Source organism: Muntiacus reevesi, chromosome 2 (genome assembly GCF_963930625.1).
Source record: "Muntiacus reevesi chromosome 2, mMunRee1.1, whole genome shotgun sequence".
Lineage (NCBI taxonomy): Eukaryota > Metazoa > Chordata > Mammalia > Artiodactyla > Cervidae > Muntiacus > Muntiacus reevesi.
The window spans coordinates 258,965,715-258,982,707 of NC_089250.1; the positions used below are offsets into that span (position 1 = coordinate 258,965,715).

General features: G+C 34.8%; 1 protein-coding gene across 4 annotated transcripts in view; it reads left to right on the forward strand.

Moving 5' to 3' along the window:
• Positions 1–16,993, forward strand: part of LOC136161222 (zinc finger protein 260) — a 115,497-nt gene that overhangs the window by 77,390 nt on the left and 21,114 nt on the right. For 2 of the 4 annotated variants that reach the window (XM_065925903.1, XM_065925902.1), the window contains 3 exons: positions 4,237–4,327; positions 5,547–5,673; positions 9,477–12,595. In XM_065925903.1, the coding sequence (XP_065781975.1) occupies positions 4,319–4,327; positions 5,547–5,673; positions 9,477–10,888 (1,548 nt within the window). In that variant the 5' untranslated portion in view covers positions 4,237–4,318 and the 3' untranslated portion in view covers positions 10,889–12,595. Of the gene's footprint in view, positions 1–4,236; positions 4,328–5,544 lie in introns of those variants that run through there. The other 2 variants (XM_065925905.1, XM_065925904.1) reach the window with 2 other exon arrangements.

A 16,993-nucleotide genomic window follows, 5' to 3' on the forward strand; every position in this document is an offset into this window, starting at 1 on the left:
AACATTTATCCCCATGATTTATTTAGAATTAAAAGTCTACTTTTTGACCATCTTTACCCATTTTGCCCACCCTCTCACCCCCCCATCTCTAGCAACCACCAATCTCTTTTCAGTGTCTAGGAGTTTGTCTTTTGCTTTTTTAGAATTCTTATATTAGTAAGATCATACAGTATTTGTCTTGCTCTTACAGTGTCTTCAGGATTCATCCATGTTTTCACAAATGGCGAGATTTTATTTCTTATGGCTGAATAATATTCCATTTGTGTGAGGGGGTGTGTGTGTGTGTGTGACATATTCTTTACTCATCCATCCATCCATGGACAGTTACATTGTTTTCATTACTTGATATTATAAATAAATAATATTGCATGAACTTGAGGGTACATAAATCTTTTTGAGTCAGTGTTTTAACTTCCTTAAGAAAAATACTCAGAAGTGCAATTGCAGAATCATATGGTATTTGTTTTTAATTTTTTAAAGGACCCTCGCTTCCCTGGTGGCTCAGTGGTAAAGAGTCTGCCTGTCAATGCAAAAGGACCCTCCATTCTCTTTTCCACAGTGGCCTTACCAGTTAACAGTCCCACAAACAGTGCACAAGAATTCCTTTTCTCTCTGTCCTCACCAGCATTTGTTACCTTTTGCCTTTTTGATAATCACCATTCTGAAGGTTGAGGTGAGGTTTCATTGTGGTTTTGATTTGCATTTCCCTGATTAATGATGTTGAGCACCTTTTCATGTACATGTTTGGAATCTGTTTTCCTTGGGGAAATGTCTATTCAGACCCTTTGCCCATTTTTTAAATTGAATTGTTTTTTTCCTATTGAGTTGTATGAGTTCTTTATGTGTTTTGGTATTAACCCCTTATCAGTAATTTGATTAGCAAATATTTTCTATTAGTAGGTTGCCTTTTCATTTCATTGATGGTTTTCTTTGGTGCACAAAGTTTTTTAGTTTGATGTGGTCCAACTTGTTTATTTTTGCTTTTGTTGCTTTTTTCATGTTATATCCAAAAAGAATCACAGCCAAGACTGATGCCAAGTTGTTTACTCACGATATTACCTTCTGGGAGTTTTATGGTTTCAGGTTTTATGTTTAAGTCTTTAATCCATTTTGACTTTATGTATGGTGCAAAATAGTGATCTAGCTTCATGCTTTTCCATATGACTGTCCCTTTGCCCAATACCATCTGTTAAAGAGCCTGTCCTTACTATGTTGTATATTCTTGGCTCTTGTGTTATAAATTGACCATAAGTATAATACTTGGGTTTATTTTCTGATCTCTTTATTCTATTCCACTGGTCTGTGTATGGCTTTTTTTTTTTTTAAATAACATATTATATTGATTACTATAGCTTTGGAATGTAATTTGGAATCCAGCTCTTTTTTTTCTTCCAATCAATGAGCACAGGATAGCTTAATTTTTCTGAGTGCTCATTGTAAGTCTATAGAAATGCAACTGATTTTTGGTATATGGATTTTGTATCCTGCAACCTTACTAAATTTATTACTTCTAAGTTTTTTGATGGAATCTTAAGGGTCTTCCTGCATATACTATCATTTCATCTGCAAATAGTGACAGTTTTACTTCTTTTCTCATTTGTATACCTTTTGTTTCTTTCTTCCTTTTTTTAAAAAAATGTAATTGCTGTGGCTAAGACTTCTAATTCTGTGTTGAATAAAAGTGGCAAGTGTGGGCATCTTTGTCTTGTTCCTGATTTTGGAGGAAAAGCTTTCAACTTCTCACCATTAGGTATGATATTGCTATGAACTTGTTATTATGCTGAAGCATGTTCCCTCTACATCCACTTTGCTGAGAGTTTTTATCATAAATGGATGTTTAATTTTTGTCAAATATTTTTTACACATCTATTCAAATGATTATGTGGGTTTTATCCCTCATTTTGTTAATATGTTGTATCATATTGTTGGGGGGATGGTGAGCCATTCTTGCATCCATGGAATAAATCCCACTTGATCATGGTATATGATCATTTTAATGTATTGTTGAGTTCAGTTGGCTAATATTTTGTTGAGGAGTTTTAAACCTGGGTATGTATTTCTTTTGTTTCTACAAAAAAAATTACATAAATTTGCCACATAAATCAGTTAAGGAGAAGAAATATGTATGTGTACTATCTTTTATAATTACATAATTACCTTTACTAGTGCTCTTTGTTTTTTTCACATGAATACATATTACTACCTGGGACTTACTTTTAACTTGAAGAACTCTCTTGAGTATTTCTTTAAGACAGGGTTGCTAGCATTTAATTAATTCCCTCAGTTTTTCTTTATCTGGTAATGTCTTTATTTCATCTTCACATTTGAAAAATAGCTCATTTGAAAGTTTTTTGAGCACTTTGTATATATTATCCTATTGCCTTCTGGTCTTCATTGTTTCTGTGCAATGTCATCAAGTAAACTTATTAGGGATTCACTTTTAAGTGACAACTAATTTTCCTTTCTGCTTTCCAGTTTCTCTCATATTTCACCATTTTTATCATGATTTGTCTGTTTGTAGATCTCTATGAATTTATTCTATTTGGTGTTCATCAAGCTTTCTGGATATATAGATTAACATTTTTCAATTAATTTGGGAACTTTTCATCTGTTATTTAATATGTTAAAATGTTCCTTTACTCTTTTCTGTTACATCTATTATAAGAGTGTGCTTAATGGTTTCCAACATTTCTATGAAGCTCTTTTCATTTTTCTTGTTTTTGTGTTGTTGTTCTTCAGGTTGCATGATGTCTATCGAGATACCTTTAAGTTTGCTAGTACTTTTTTTCTGTCTAGTTCATATCTACTGTTGAGACACTAGTGAAATTTTCATTTTGGTTATACTTTTCAACTTCAGTATTCAGAATTTACATCTGGTGATACTCAGTTCAGTTCAGTTCAGTTGCTCAGTCGTGTCTGACTCTTTGGGACACCATGGACTGCAGCACACCAGACTTCCCTGTCCATCACCAACTCCCTGGTGATATTAAATAACTTCTGTCTCTTCACAGATTATTTGTATAACATTATAATTATACCTTCATTTACTTTTAAGCATGTTTATTGTTTATTTGAACATATTTAGAGTTGTTACTTTGACTTCCGTGTTCAATCTAGTTGTTTTCACAGGCAGTTTCTATTGTTGGTTTTATATTTGGTTTATGGGTTATATTTTCCTGTCTCTTATTTATGGAAAGTTGACATTTTTAGATACTTGTTTCAATTGTGATACTTTTGTCTCCTTCCCTTCCCCAGGCTTGTTATTGTTATTTATATTTCTTATTTAGTAACTAGCTAGACTAATTAAGTGAAATCTATCTCCCTTATAGTGTAAATCTCTAATATTGCTCCTTGGAGTATAGACTTGACTATTAACCACAGTCACCCTTGGATGACAGTGGTTTTGACAAGGCTCTTTGAATGTCTCTTTACCTGACCACACCAAGCTGTTAGGATCCACTAATTGTGACTGATGGCACTATTATTTTCAGTAATGCCCTGGGGATACACTGCTTCACAGACTAAGTAATCAAGTCAGTGTTTGAGAGTTGTTCTGACAATAGGAAGGGCTCCCCAAATATCTTTCTCTGATCCCTTCTGACAAACTAGCCTGCCTACAGTTTAGCATTTATCTCCAATGAATTTTTTTCCAATGAATTTTTCAATCTTTATAGCCTTTCACTAACCCTAATAGCTTTTCACTAAAATTTCCAGTTTCTGAGACTGCCCTTACCCTTGAACTTCTCCACACTCCATTGCAAGTGGAGAGGGATATGGAGGGGGTTGCTCAGTAGTCTTGGGATTCAGCTTCCCTCTCTTAGCATGGAACTCCTACCCCATGAGCCAAGGCAAAGACAATTGGAACCCAAGTATTCTCAGTAGTGCCACACCCAAGGTATAGCCTACTGTTCTTAGGTGGCTGCTAGGCAGTTGCATCGCTTAGTTGCATTTGCCTGAGCAAAGGTAGCTGGGGGCAAATGAGAAATGCTGATGTTCTAATCCTCCCGGGAAGATAGTTATCTGACTGGGAGCAGGGATTGAGGAGTGAGGAAGTTTGTGTCCTTAGTTGTACTAGTTTGGAATAGAATCTTTTTCTCACTAGAATGGAGGGATAAGGAGGGGTGCAGATTAGATTCAGATACTGCAGACTTTTACAGTTCTTAGTAAGTTTTACTAGATTTTCTTGAACAAATGTTTCTTCATTTGCTGTATGTTTTTATATATAATTTTCACCAGTTTCAATGGGGACAGTCTCCATAGAACTCAGGCTGTCATACCAGAAGTGGAATTCCTCCATCAATTCTTTACAGTTCTAACCATGGACCAGGTAAGTTGCTATTTCTCTCCTTTGTGAACATTTCATTTATCTGAATCTTCCAAGAAAACAGCTTTAAGAGCCTCTCCCCCGCATCCTCATGAAAATCCCCATTTTCACTTTCTAGTGAGAGCTGGAGTCAACAGCACACTGTACCTTCTATGTGCTTATCTCTTTTCCAAATAATGTTCAGTATTCCTATGTGTAGATTTTTTGTTCAGAGCAGTTATAGGATAGAAGTGGAATCCCCAGAGGGAGGCATTTACCATCCTTTTACATACTCTTGAGAAAAAGAGCAAATGTATCCATTTAATGACATATGAGCAAGCTCTACTTCTGAACAGACCTGATTTTCCAGGTAGATTGGATTTGATGTTGGCTAGTCTCAGGCATGGGGAAGGCAATGGCACCCCACTCCAGTACTCTTGTCTGGAAAATCCCATGGACAGAGGAGCCTGGTGGGCTGCAGTCCATGGGGTCGCGAAGAGTCGGACACGACTGAGTGACTTCACTTTCACTTTTCACTTTCATGCATTGGAGAAGGAAATGGCAACCCACTCCAGTGTTCTTGCCTGGAGAATCCCAGGGACGGGGGAGCCTGGTGGGCTGCCGTCTATGGGGTCACACAGAGTCGGACACGACTGGAGTGACTTAGCAGCAGCAGCAGCAGTCTCAGACTTAGACAGTAGATTATTATTGATTTCAGAACTGGAGAAGACCTTATCCAACCTATGCCTAAATATAATTAAGGCAGGTATATTTTCACCACACTACTCTGCAGCCACTAAAAAGCACTTAATAAATAATTTCTCATTAGAAGTTATAATTCTTATATAATGTGAAATGGTGATTAACAGTGATGAACTTGGGGTTGTAAGAAATTTTAAAATATTGTTCATACCCTATTTTCTAAGCTAGATATTTTTCCTATACCAAGGAACAAGGATGTGAAAATTCATCATCATTGATAATTCATGCCACAGGCATGTGACATACAATGTTCATTTACAATGTTAATTTCTGCTATACAGCAAAGTGATTCAGTTATACAAATATATTCTTTTTCATATTCTTTTATGGTTTATTATAAGATATTGAATATAGTTCCCTGTGCTATACAGTAGGCCCTTGTTGTTTATCCATTCTATATATAATAGTTTAATTCTTTTTTATCTATTAGTCAAAAATGTTTCCTTCAATTTTACATGTAATATGTGGTTTCTTGTTTTAGGAACTGGTGACATTCAGGGATGTGGTCATCAGCTTCTCTCAGGAGGAGTGGGAATATCTGGATTCTGCTCAGAGGGACTTGTACTGGGATGTGATGATGGAAAATTACTGCAACTTGGTCTCACTGGGTAAATTTGGCTATTCACATAATTTAGAATATTTTCTATAGACTATCAGTTGACATTCAGTTAACTCAGTGCTACACTAGATGAGTTTCTTCTCCAAGTTTCCAAATGCATGGATTGAGCATGGTTTTGGAGATGACACCTCCTTTTAGAACCTTCATCATTCTTCATATAACTTGTATGAAGTCCCTTCTTAGTTTCTTCATATAATTTCTGCCTTCCTTGATATCCAGAGAGCTAGATCTGATTATGGGTTACATAGAGTATATCCTTTAAGGTATCTATTGTATTTTGTTTGAGCCCAGAATTACTTTAAGTTCTTTATATTATTTCCTTACCCACCTCTGATAGAACAGCTAAGATATTGTCTTGATTTGATATGATTATCAAAAGAATCTGTGTAATTTATGTTGTTAGATTGGCAAACAGAATTCATATTCATTGCCTGATACAAGTATTGTCTTACACCTACTATGACATTAAAGAACTTTGCATTTAACGTTAAGTCAGAATTCCAGCAAGGACCTCTTAATGTTTTAGAAAGCTACTTGTTTTCCTCTCAGCTCATGTAGTTCTTGCCTTGTACCAGGCCCTGTTTTAAGCCCTTTTAATATATTGAGTTACCTAATTCTGCACCCCTATGACATAAATACTACTTGCATTATTTTTCTTTGAAGAGATTGCTAAGACGAATATTTAGGCTACCTCTCCAAGGTTACATGGCTCATTAGTGTCAGAAGCAGGTTTTATTATGTTACATTTCTTTCTTGTAAGCAGGGTGTTCCATTTCTAAGCACGTTGTGACTACCTTATTGATGGAAAGGAAGTTGCTGTGAAAGGTTGTGTGGGATGTGACAAGTCAACGGGGCCAGGAGAGTAAAGACTTGATGAAACAAGGAAAGTCATCACCAGAATAAAAAGCCTAGCCTGTTCAAGCGGAGGCAAGCCCCTGTGATGTTTTGGGGAAATTCTATTTAACTGACCTCTTATGTGTCATTATGGATTTGTTGATTTTCATTAGTTTAGTATACTTTAGCCCATCACACCCTTTGATTGTTGATACCTAGCGGTATAAATACCAAGGAATTCCTTATGGATTTTTGTATACCATTGACTTGATTCTTTATTTCTTGAATATATTACTGCTTTCTGGAGTTTCCCCAGGCTCACTCTATATCTTCCCTATCCCAGACCATACACCTGAATTGGTTAAAAGTGAGTTCTTCTGGACTTCCATGTTTTATATGTGTTTTGCTTCATCTTTAAAAATTAATACTAGCTATAAATTTTATTTAGTTGTTTACTTAACATATTTTAGTACACAAAGTATTTTTTCCCGTTTTTCAATTCTTGCATTGTCAAAATGGTGGTTTCCTTCAGATAATTTTTGTGTCTTTTGTCATGATTCATTAATATGATAACATTCTTGCTTCTGTCACAACTGTCAAGAGCATATTTTCTACTTTCCCTGCTCCAGGTTATGGCTCAGATCTTTATTTTAGGAGCCCTGGGGCATTATCTGGCTTACTGTCACAACTTAGACAGTAGGCATGCTTAAGAATTTTTGTTTCAAGGGAGGTAAGTCTTTGACAATTTTATCTCTTTCTAGCAAACTGTTCTTTTTTTTTTTCAACTTTTGTGGCATCTAGGGTTTCACTATTTATTTACCTACAAAATAATTTATGTCAACATTTTCAAATTGATTAGCATAGGAATCTTATATCATTTAAAAAAATTCTCTCTGTGATGGTTCTTTCCCTTGTCATTTACATTTTATATTTGTTAATTATATTCTTTACATGTTTCTAACTCATCACATTCTGATTCCCTATGTATTCAATTCTCTCCTCACCTTTTCTTTAGGTCACTTTGTTCTCGTCTAACTTCTTGAATGGGATGTATACATTGGTTATTTTCATTCTTTCATTTTTATTAATATAAACATTTAAATCCTTTCTTTGTGACTAATGTTGTTTCATGGATTTTCAATATGTAATATTTTCAGTGCCACTATTCTCAGAAATTCCAATACATTTCCACAACAACTGAACAGTTGTTTGATAGAAAGCGTCTTCATTTCTAAAAGGAAGTACTTTTAATTTACTGATACTGGCATTCATTTATGATTTTATTGTTGCAGTCAGATAAGATGTTTGCATTATTTCACCTTAATTATACATAACATAATTCAGTCACAGGAAATTATTTTTGTTCTTTGTCATACAATGTGTATCAGTCACTTTGGATTTTCCTCAGGTTGTTCCCTCATTGTCTGCCAATCTCCAGCTAGGTCCAACGGATTGTTTGTTACAAAGTGCCTTACACCTCCACCTCCCTTTTTTCCCACCTCCTACCTCCACTTTTACATATCATTTCAGCTACAGCTTTACTCAGAACTGCATAAGCCTTAAAATATGGTATATACCTATTGTGATATCTAAAACACTGATATTTTGGGGGCAATATAGCAATGGTTAGCTTTGAGTATAAGAAAATGGAGTATTTGGGAAAGAGCATGAAGGAAAACATGTAAATATAAACTAGGATTTCAGTAGGATAGATGAATAATAGTGACAATACTACTGAAGAGAAGTAAATAAAACATAATCTTTATTCACATATGGGATAAAGAAACTCATGAGTATGCATAGGAGGAAATTAATAGCAATGATGGAGACAATATGTGTAAGTAGAGAGGCAATTAGAAGACAATCATTTATAAACACTATTATATATATACATATATCTTACTATATTAGAAATTTCATATGTATATAAATTTGTGTATATAAAATCACTGTACTGTAGTGTGATATTTTTAAAAGCATGGAGGCATACTGTAACTATTGCACTATTCTTATAGTTACTTTGATAGTTGTATTCTCCAGTGACATGTTTGTAATATTTGCTTTTATTCTTAAATTCCTTTCAACCAGTGATTTACTTTTCTTCTAACTGTCAACTACTATGACCTTGAGCCTTGAAATTCAGTGGCACATAAAATAATGATTTTGTCTTTTTGAAGTTTAAGGAATAAGGAAATAAATAGTATGAATGACAACAGAGAAAATTTCAGAATACAAAATTGAAAAAAAAAAGGGTATGAGGGCAAGAAACTAAATATTGGAATAGAGATGGATATATGAACTTACATAGAGTCAGCTAGTAGTACATCATTTCTGAGGGTACTAACTTTTAGACATGGACAATGAAAAGGAGATGGTATATAAGGAGTCCGTTTCTGAGAAATGAAACATCTTGTGGGTATCTCTAAATGATAGGAAATGTGGTTTGATGTAGGAGGTGAAAAAGGTTAGGTGAAAGGGGATAATGGATTAAAGTACTGTCTTACAAGCAGAACCTTGTTATCCATGGTAAAGTATTGGGATTATATTATAAAAGAAAAATCTCAGAAAACTGTTAGAATGTATAGGTTATCAAATTTTCATCTGTATTCACAGTATCTCTACAAGATAGCCGATAACTAAATTCCACATTTGTAAATGTTAATTCAGTTTATCTGGATTATGGATTAGTTCATGCACATCAGTGTTTGAGAAGTTTACTAGGTGATAATCCAACACCAAAATTTCAGACCCATTGCCAATCCATATCTCTTATCACAAACTTCACATCCTTATTCTTATCCTTCTCTGAGCTCTTTTTACCTTTCTTCAAACTTTATAACAATATTTTAATCATTCATTTATGCTGTGAATTATTTTCAGCTTTTCTACTGTGCATTTTATAACTTTTATTTTTGTGATACATGAAAAAAGAAATTGTTTTTTCCCCCTTTCTTTCAGACTTGGAATCCAAGTATGACACAAAGACTTTATCTGTAGAAAAGGACATTCTTGAAAAAAATAATTCTCAGTGGGAAGTAATAGAAAACAGTAAATTAGTTGGCCTTCAGAACTCCATTTTTAGAAATGATTGGCAAAACAAAAGGAAGATTGAAGTACAAAGACCTGAAGTGGGATGTTTCAGTCAAATAAAAATCCTCTCTGAAAAGGTGCCCAGTTACAAAAATTACAAATTTCTTACATTACATCAGAGATTTCATGATAGCAAGAAGCCCTTTGAATATAAGCAATATGGGAAGGTCCTTAGTTGTGAATTAAGCGTTGATGAATATGAGAAAATACATAGTGGTAAAAAAACCTCTGAATGTAGTAAATATTTGGAAACCTTTGGAATAGATGTCCCCCATACCCTACAACTGAATATTCATACTGGTGTGAAACCTTGTAAATGTATGGAATGTGGGAATGTATTTAGTTTTTATGAAGACCTTAGTGTACACCGTGATGATCAGAAGTGCTGTAAATGTAAGGAATATGGAAGGACTTTTAGAAGAATTGAAGAAATCACTTCATTTCAAAGAATTCATGATTGTGAGAAACCATATGAATGCACTTTTTGTGGGAAATCTTTTAGAGTGCATGCACAACTTACTAGACATCAGAAAATCCAAACTGATGAGAAACCTTACAAATGTAAGGAATGTGGCAAGGATTTTCGATTTCATTCACAGCTAACCGAACATCAGAGAATTCATACTGGTGAGAAACCATACAAATGTATTCAATGTGAGAAGGTCTTTAGAATTAGTTCACAGCTTACTGAACATCAGAGAATTCATACTGGTGAAAAACCTTATGCATGTAAACAATGTGGGAAGACTTTTGGAGTCTGTAGAGAACTTGCCCGACATCAAAGAATTCATACTGGTGAGAAACCCTATGAATGCAAGGCATGTGGAAAGGTCTTTAGAAATAGTTCATCCCTGACCAGACATCAGAGAATTCATACTGGCGAGAAACCATATAAATGTAAGGAATGTGGGAAAGCTTTTGGAGTAGGTAGTGAACTTACTCGACATCAGAGAATTCACAGTGGTCAGAAACCTTATGAATGTAAAGAGTGTGGAAAGTTCTTTAGACTTACTTCAGCTCTTATTCAACATCAAAGAATTCATAGTGGTGAGAAACCATATGAATGTAAGGTATGTGAGAAGGCTTTTAGACACAGTTCAGCCCTTACTGAACATCAGAGAATTCATACTGGAGAGAAACCTTATGAATGTAAAGCATGTAGGAAGGCCTTTAGACATAGGTCATCCTTTACAAAACATCAGAGAACTCACAATGGTAAGAAACCCTATGAATGTAAGGAATGTGGTAATGCTTTTAGTATGGGCAGGCACCTTACTTGATACTGAACAAGTTATACTAGGGAGGAGTCTTTTGAATGAAAGACATATATGAAGCCTATTTGTTTCTGAGTTTCACTGAAAACAACCTGTGTATTTATTGACAAGATTCAATCTCTTTTAAATTTGTTTTCAGAATTTATGGCCATTCTAGAAGCAGAATTGTTCATTCATAAGTGATAAATACTTTCAGCTTTGTTCAGTATTGCCAAATATTTCTCCTTTTTATATCAATCAACATTCTGAATATCCATTCACATAGGATGGTCCCTGTTAATCCATTTTTTTAATGTGTGAGAAATGTATTCCTGTAATTATCAATTATTTGAGTTATTTTCATATGAGTTTATCCATGGATGTTTTGCTTACAGTTACTTTTGGTGCTTGTGTTTTTGTTTTTTTGGGTTATTTATTGTTTTTGGCTTACTGTTCTGTAATATTGCTCAGATATATCTTTTGCATTCTAATTTTTTTGCTTGTTATATATGGTATACTTATCTTCTCCAAAGAGCCAGAACTCTCAGATACTGTGGTTTTAAAGTATTGTGGTCCTGCAAGGTGTTTGTGTAGATTTGTTTTGTTTTCTATTGATTTTGTTTTAATGGTAGATGTTTAAACTTTCCATTATCATCAAATGTTTGAGTTCTTTTTGAATTCCTATGTTGTTTTGACACAACAGATTTCCCTAAATACCTCTTGCAACACAATTCCTTTAAGGAACCGTTTCACCTCTAGGCAGTACCAGTCAGGATCCAAATGAAATGCATTTTAAATATTTCATAAAATAGTCTAACCCAATCTTAGCAGTCTCTTAGTAGCTTTAAATGGAGCGGAAAACAGCTATTGCAAGGATTAAAAATTGATCACTAAACTTAAATAAAGAGGGTTTATAGACACTACTATTGCATGGCTTTGATTGGGTTTTATAACTATAATTTTCCCTGTTATTCCCACTCAGTGTTGTCTTACTGTGGTTGGCAGTTGGACTGTCAGTAGACCTTTGATTTTAGCAGTCTCAGCTGATTCAGAAAAAAAAGAAAAAGACGAAAAAGAAAATAAGACAGCTAATAAGGTTGCAAATCTTAACCACCCAATATCTCTTTCTTAGGACAGTTGACCTGGTTGTTAATCAAAGTGATCAAAAGCCACACTGGTTATTAGATTTTTTTATAATAATATTTACCTGTTATATTTACATATATTTACATCACTATCATTCATTAGATTCTAATTTTTGAGATTGGTGTCCTGCCCAGTTTTGCATGATCAGCAGTAGTAAGTAAGCTGTTTTCTAATTGGGTATATTGAGCTATGCTTCCCTTACATATTCCTTATTAGTATTTTATTTAAACTAGCAGTTAATAAAAGTATATAATTGATAGTTCATGTCCTACAGAGTATAAGAATGAGTCTTTGTTACTACCCTTATTAGGATACTTGCTATTTCATATCTTTGAAATAGTTCAATTGTATTATAATTGTTAATATTGTTACTAATACCTCACTCTACTTACTGAGCTATCATGTCACCACACTGGTGAGTTACTCTTCTATCCTACTCTACACGGTTATTCTAAGTTACCATCAGTGCTGATTAATTTCCCTCTTCTTGGGTAGTACTCCAGAACTACTTGCCCCACACTTCTTCGTGTGGTTTAATATTTTGCTTGCTTGAACAAATTAAAACAATGAGCTATCTAAATATTATCTACAAACTTAAAATTAATGACAAGTAAAATAAACAGGTGTCTTGACACTTATTTTTTGAAACACTAATGAATAAATTTAAAAATTAATACAACATATTCTTATTGCCTCCCTTATTTTAATTATAGCTACATTTTGGAAATATATCATTAATATTTTTCTTTGAACTTTGTTATGAGCTCCTGTCACTTCACAGTCTGCTAATCTGATAAACCAGAATATAATTATTGTTGTAAACTGTTGTTTTTGATTCCTGTTCATGGTGCTTTAATTGACAAAACTTTACTTGTTTCCATTTTCTTTTTTTTCATTTCCTCCTTTATCCTTTCCACATATTCCCTACACTACTTGGAAGCTTTGCTTTCTTCCCCCCCTAAATACAAGGAGATGTTCCTGACCTATCCTGTTTATTGCTGCCATGAACCATGAAATTAGCTACCCCAAAGAAGGAATTCTGGCTCAATTTAATGATGAAGAATTCTACTTTATAAAGGGAATGAGGAAAATAGAAAATCACCATAATTTTATAATTACATAAAAAAATCCATTGATGGGTGGTAAATATGAAGGTGAAAGTATAAGGGGATAATGGGTTATTAGAATTATCTCATAATATCTCTCCCAAGTATTTAATTACAAAGATAAAACATTGCATACAGCCCCTTTACCCAATAATCACCAATACTGACACTGGCATAAAGGTGATTCACTAAGAAGGGCAAATACCTGGGTAGTATTCTCACCAAAACATGCATGTGCTATGTGCTAAGTCACTTCAGTCATGTCCAGCTCTTTGTGACCCTATGGACCATAGCCCGCCAGGCTCCTTTGTTCATGGGATTTTCCAGGCAAGAATACTGGAGTGGGTTGCCATGCCCTCCTCCAAGGGATCTTCCCAACCCAGGGATCGAACCCGTGTCTCTTACGTTTCCTGCATTGGCAGGCAGGTTTTTTTTTACCACTAGTGCCACCTGGGAAGATCAAAACATGCATAACTATGTCCTAATAATGAGGGAACTGCAGGCAGATCCAAAATGCAGAACCTTTTGTAAAATAACTTGCCCAGTTCTCCAAAAGTTCATAACCTTCCCAGATTATAAAAGGCAAGGGAACAAAATACAACATAGGATTGTGAATTCAATTTTTGGAAAATTACTGGAGAAAACTTAATGGAAGTCAATCAAGGCCTGACATTTGTTTGATAGTATTGCGCCCAATGTTAATATCCTGGTTTCCATCATTATACTATGGTAATGTAAAATGTTAGTATTAGGCAAGTTGGGAGAATGGTATATGGAAGCTCTGCTTTCTTGCAATTCTTAAGCACAGAATTTTTTTTCTTTTAACATTGGTTGCAGCCAAAAATGGGAATAATACAGGCTGGATTTACCTTCCAGCCTAAAATAACAAAACACTAGATAAAATATGAGATATACATGATTTCAGACATTGGACACCAGACAACAGAATGGTCATGCCTAACGAAGTATAAACAAACAAATGTCCATACATTTGACCCAGTGTACTGCTTAGAGAGCATTTTCACATCTTAGCACTGGGAGGGGTAATATAAAGATTTGTAACTCCCTTAAGTAGAAAAGATGGAGCTGAGTATTTCCAGGGAGGCAGTGATGGCTAAAGTTTGCAGGGCAGAGTATTCAGTCAAGTTCTAATCACTGCAAAGGATTAAGGAGACCACCTATGACCAGCAAAAGAAATGCTTAAGAGCAAAGGCAATCCTTGGAACTCACACAGGGTCAGGAATTGTTTGTGTCCCCATGAACAAGAATGGTAAACTTCATAATTCACAGGGTACTGGTTAGATTACTTAAAAAGCTATTGCCTCAGTAGAGAGGCAAGCTAGCACTAGACTAAGGCTTTCCTGGTCCCACCCAGCAGAGCTTAAAGCAAATCTTGAACAAACTATTCTCAAGTATCATCAGTATATTCCAGAACAAAACTTGAGTATATTTATAGAAATGTAAAAATACCAAGGATATTGAGGGTAACTTTCATACTGTCTGGTAGCAAATAAGTTTTATAAGCATGCACACATGACTATAATAAGTAGAAAAATCCAATAGAAATACATCCAGAAATGACAAAAATAGATTTTATATTTGATTTACAAGATTTTGTATTTGTTAATCGATACTAGCAGTACAAAACTATATCCTGCATGTCCAAAAAGGAACAAGAGAGATTGATCTTGGTAAGTACTGATGTGGAAAATATTTAAGACTCAAACAAATCAAGGGGTTAAAAACAACAGTGTCTGAGAATACAGTTAATAAGATTATTCAATTAAACATTCCAAAAGCAAGCATTAGTAAACTTGAAGACATAGCAATAAAAACTATATAATTGAAACAGAAAAACAGAATGAGAAGAGAGCTGTGGAACAACTTCATCTAGCCTAATTATGTGTAGTAGAGATCCCTGAAAGACAGGAAGAAGAATGGGCAGAGGACAAAAAAATAATTGAAGAAATAATTGCTGAAAACTTTCCAAATTTGATGAAAACTGTAAACCCAAAGATCTAAGTTCAACCCATCCCAAGCACAAGTCACAAGGCAGAGGGGAGTGGCAGTGGGGTCAGGGAGGCAACTATTCCCAGGGACTCACAACTACACTGATTAAAATACATGATAAAGAGAGAGTCTTAGAAGCAGGGGGAAAAAAAATGTCATATGTGCAGAAGAGCAAATATAAGAAAGAAACTGCAAGTTGGAAAAATGAAGGTCAACTGGACTGACCTTGGGATTTGAGGAAAAACCCAGCCCAGTGGTGAGTTCCCTGGTCGAGAACTGGGTGTTCTGTTGTTTTGTCTTCCCATATATTCCAATCTGAGCACCTGAGAAGCTTGAAATTAGAAATGCCACCAAGTGCAAATAACTACCAAAACCCTAAACAATAACAAAAAAATAAAACATCCGAAGTATACTTGCTTTTCCTATCCAAAAGGCTGAGAAGGTTGCTGACCTGCAGAACAAAACCCTATTGACAGTGCCAACTCTACACTAGCTAAACACTTTAAAAATGCCAATCTTTTACACTATTATGCATGACACCTAGCAACACCATCCTCCCTTTTTGCCAGTAAGTATCTGCAGAGGCACATGCAGATGCTATGTGTGTGAACAGAGACCTGACGGCCATCCTTGCCCATTAATAATGGGCATCTATAAAGACTGTATGTATGAGTGGAACATTGACTGCCATCCTAGCCCAAGAATCACGAAGCACACCTCGTTTCCTGGCTGGCAGGTCCACTGAGAGGGTGTAAGTATGACTGGGGCATTGACTGTTGTGACTCGTCACTTATTCCTCCCCTTACTATCTGGTAGGCATTTATAGAGGCAGTGTGTAAACTATCACTCCAAATGCAGCAGTAACATGCATCCCAATGTTCACAGCAGCATTATAGTATTTATAACAACTAAGATATGGAAGCAACCTAAGTAAGTGTCCAGATGAATGGATAAAGAATGGATAAAGGAAATGTGGGGGATACACACACACACACACGTAACTAATATTGTAAATCAATGATAAATCAATAAAACATATATATGTGTACACACACACACACACACACAATGGTACACTACTCAGCCATAGAAAAGAATGAAATTTTGCCGTTTGGACCAACATGGATGGACCTAGAGGGGATTACACTTAGTGAAATAAGTCAGATAGAGAAAGATAAGTACTGTAGGATATCACTTATTAAATAAAACAAATGAATAAGTATAACAGAAACTCACAGACACAGAGAAGGGGTTACCAATGAGAAAAGGGAAAGGGGAGGAGCAAGGCAAGGGTAGGGGATAAAGAGATACAAATTACTATGCATAAAATAAATAAGTTGCAAGGATATATTGTGCAGCACAGGGAATATAACCAATATTTTATAATAACTCTAACTGGAATACCTATAACTAATACAATATTGTAAATCACTATAGATCAATAAAACAGTATTTTTTAAAAATGAAATACCTAGGAATAAATTTAACCAAGGAGGTTAAAGACCTGTATACTGAAAACTGTGACTTTGCCAAAACAAACTGAAGGAGACACAAATAAATGGAAAAGCATTCTGTGCTTATGGGTTGTAAGAATTAATATTCTTCAATATCCATATTACCCCCAAAGATTTTTCAGATTCAACACAACTATATAAAATTTCAATGGCATTTTTCACAGAAATATAAAATAATCCTGATTTTAAACTGTATTACAAAGCCTTAGGAATCAAAACAGTATGGTATGGGCATAAAAACTGACATGTAAATCAGTAGAACAGAATAGAGAGCCCAGAAACAAACTCACACATTGTTATAATTAATGAGAAAGAAGCCAAGAATATACAATGGGAAAAGGATATTCTCTTCCATA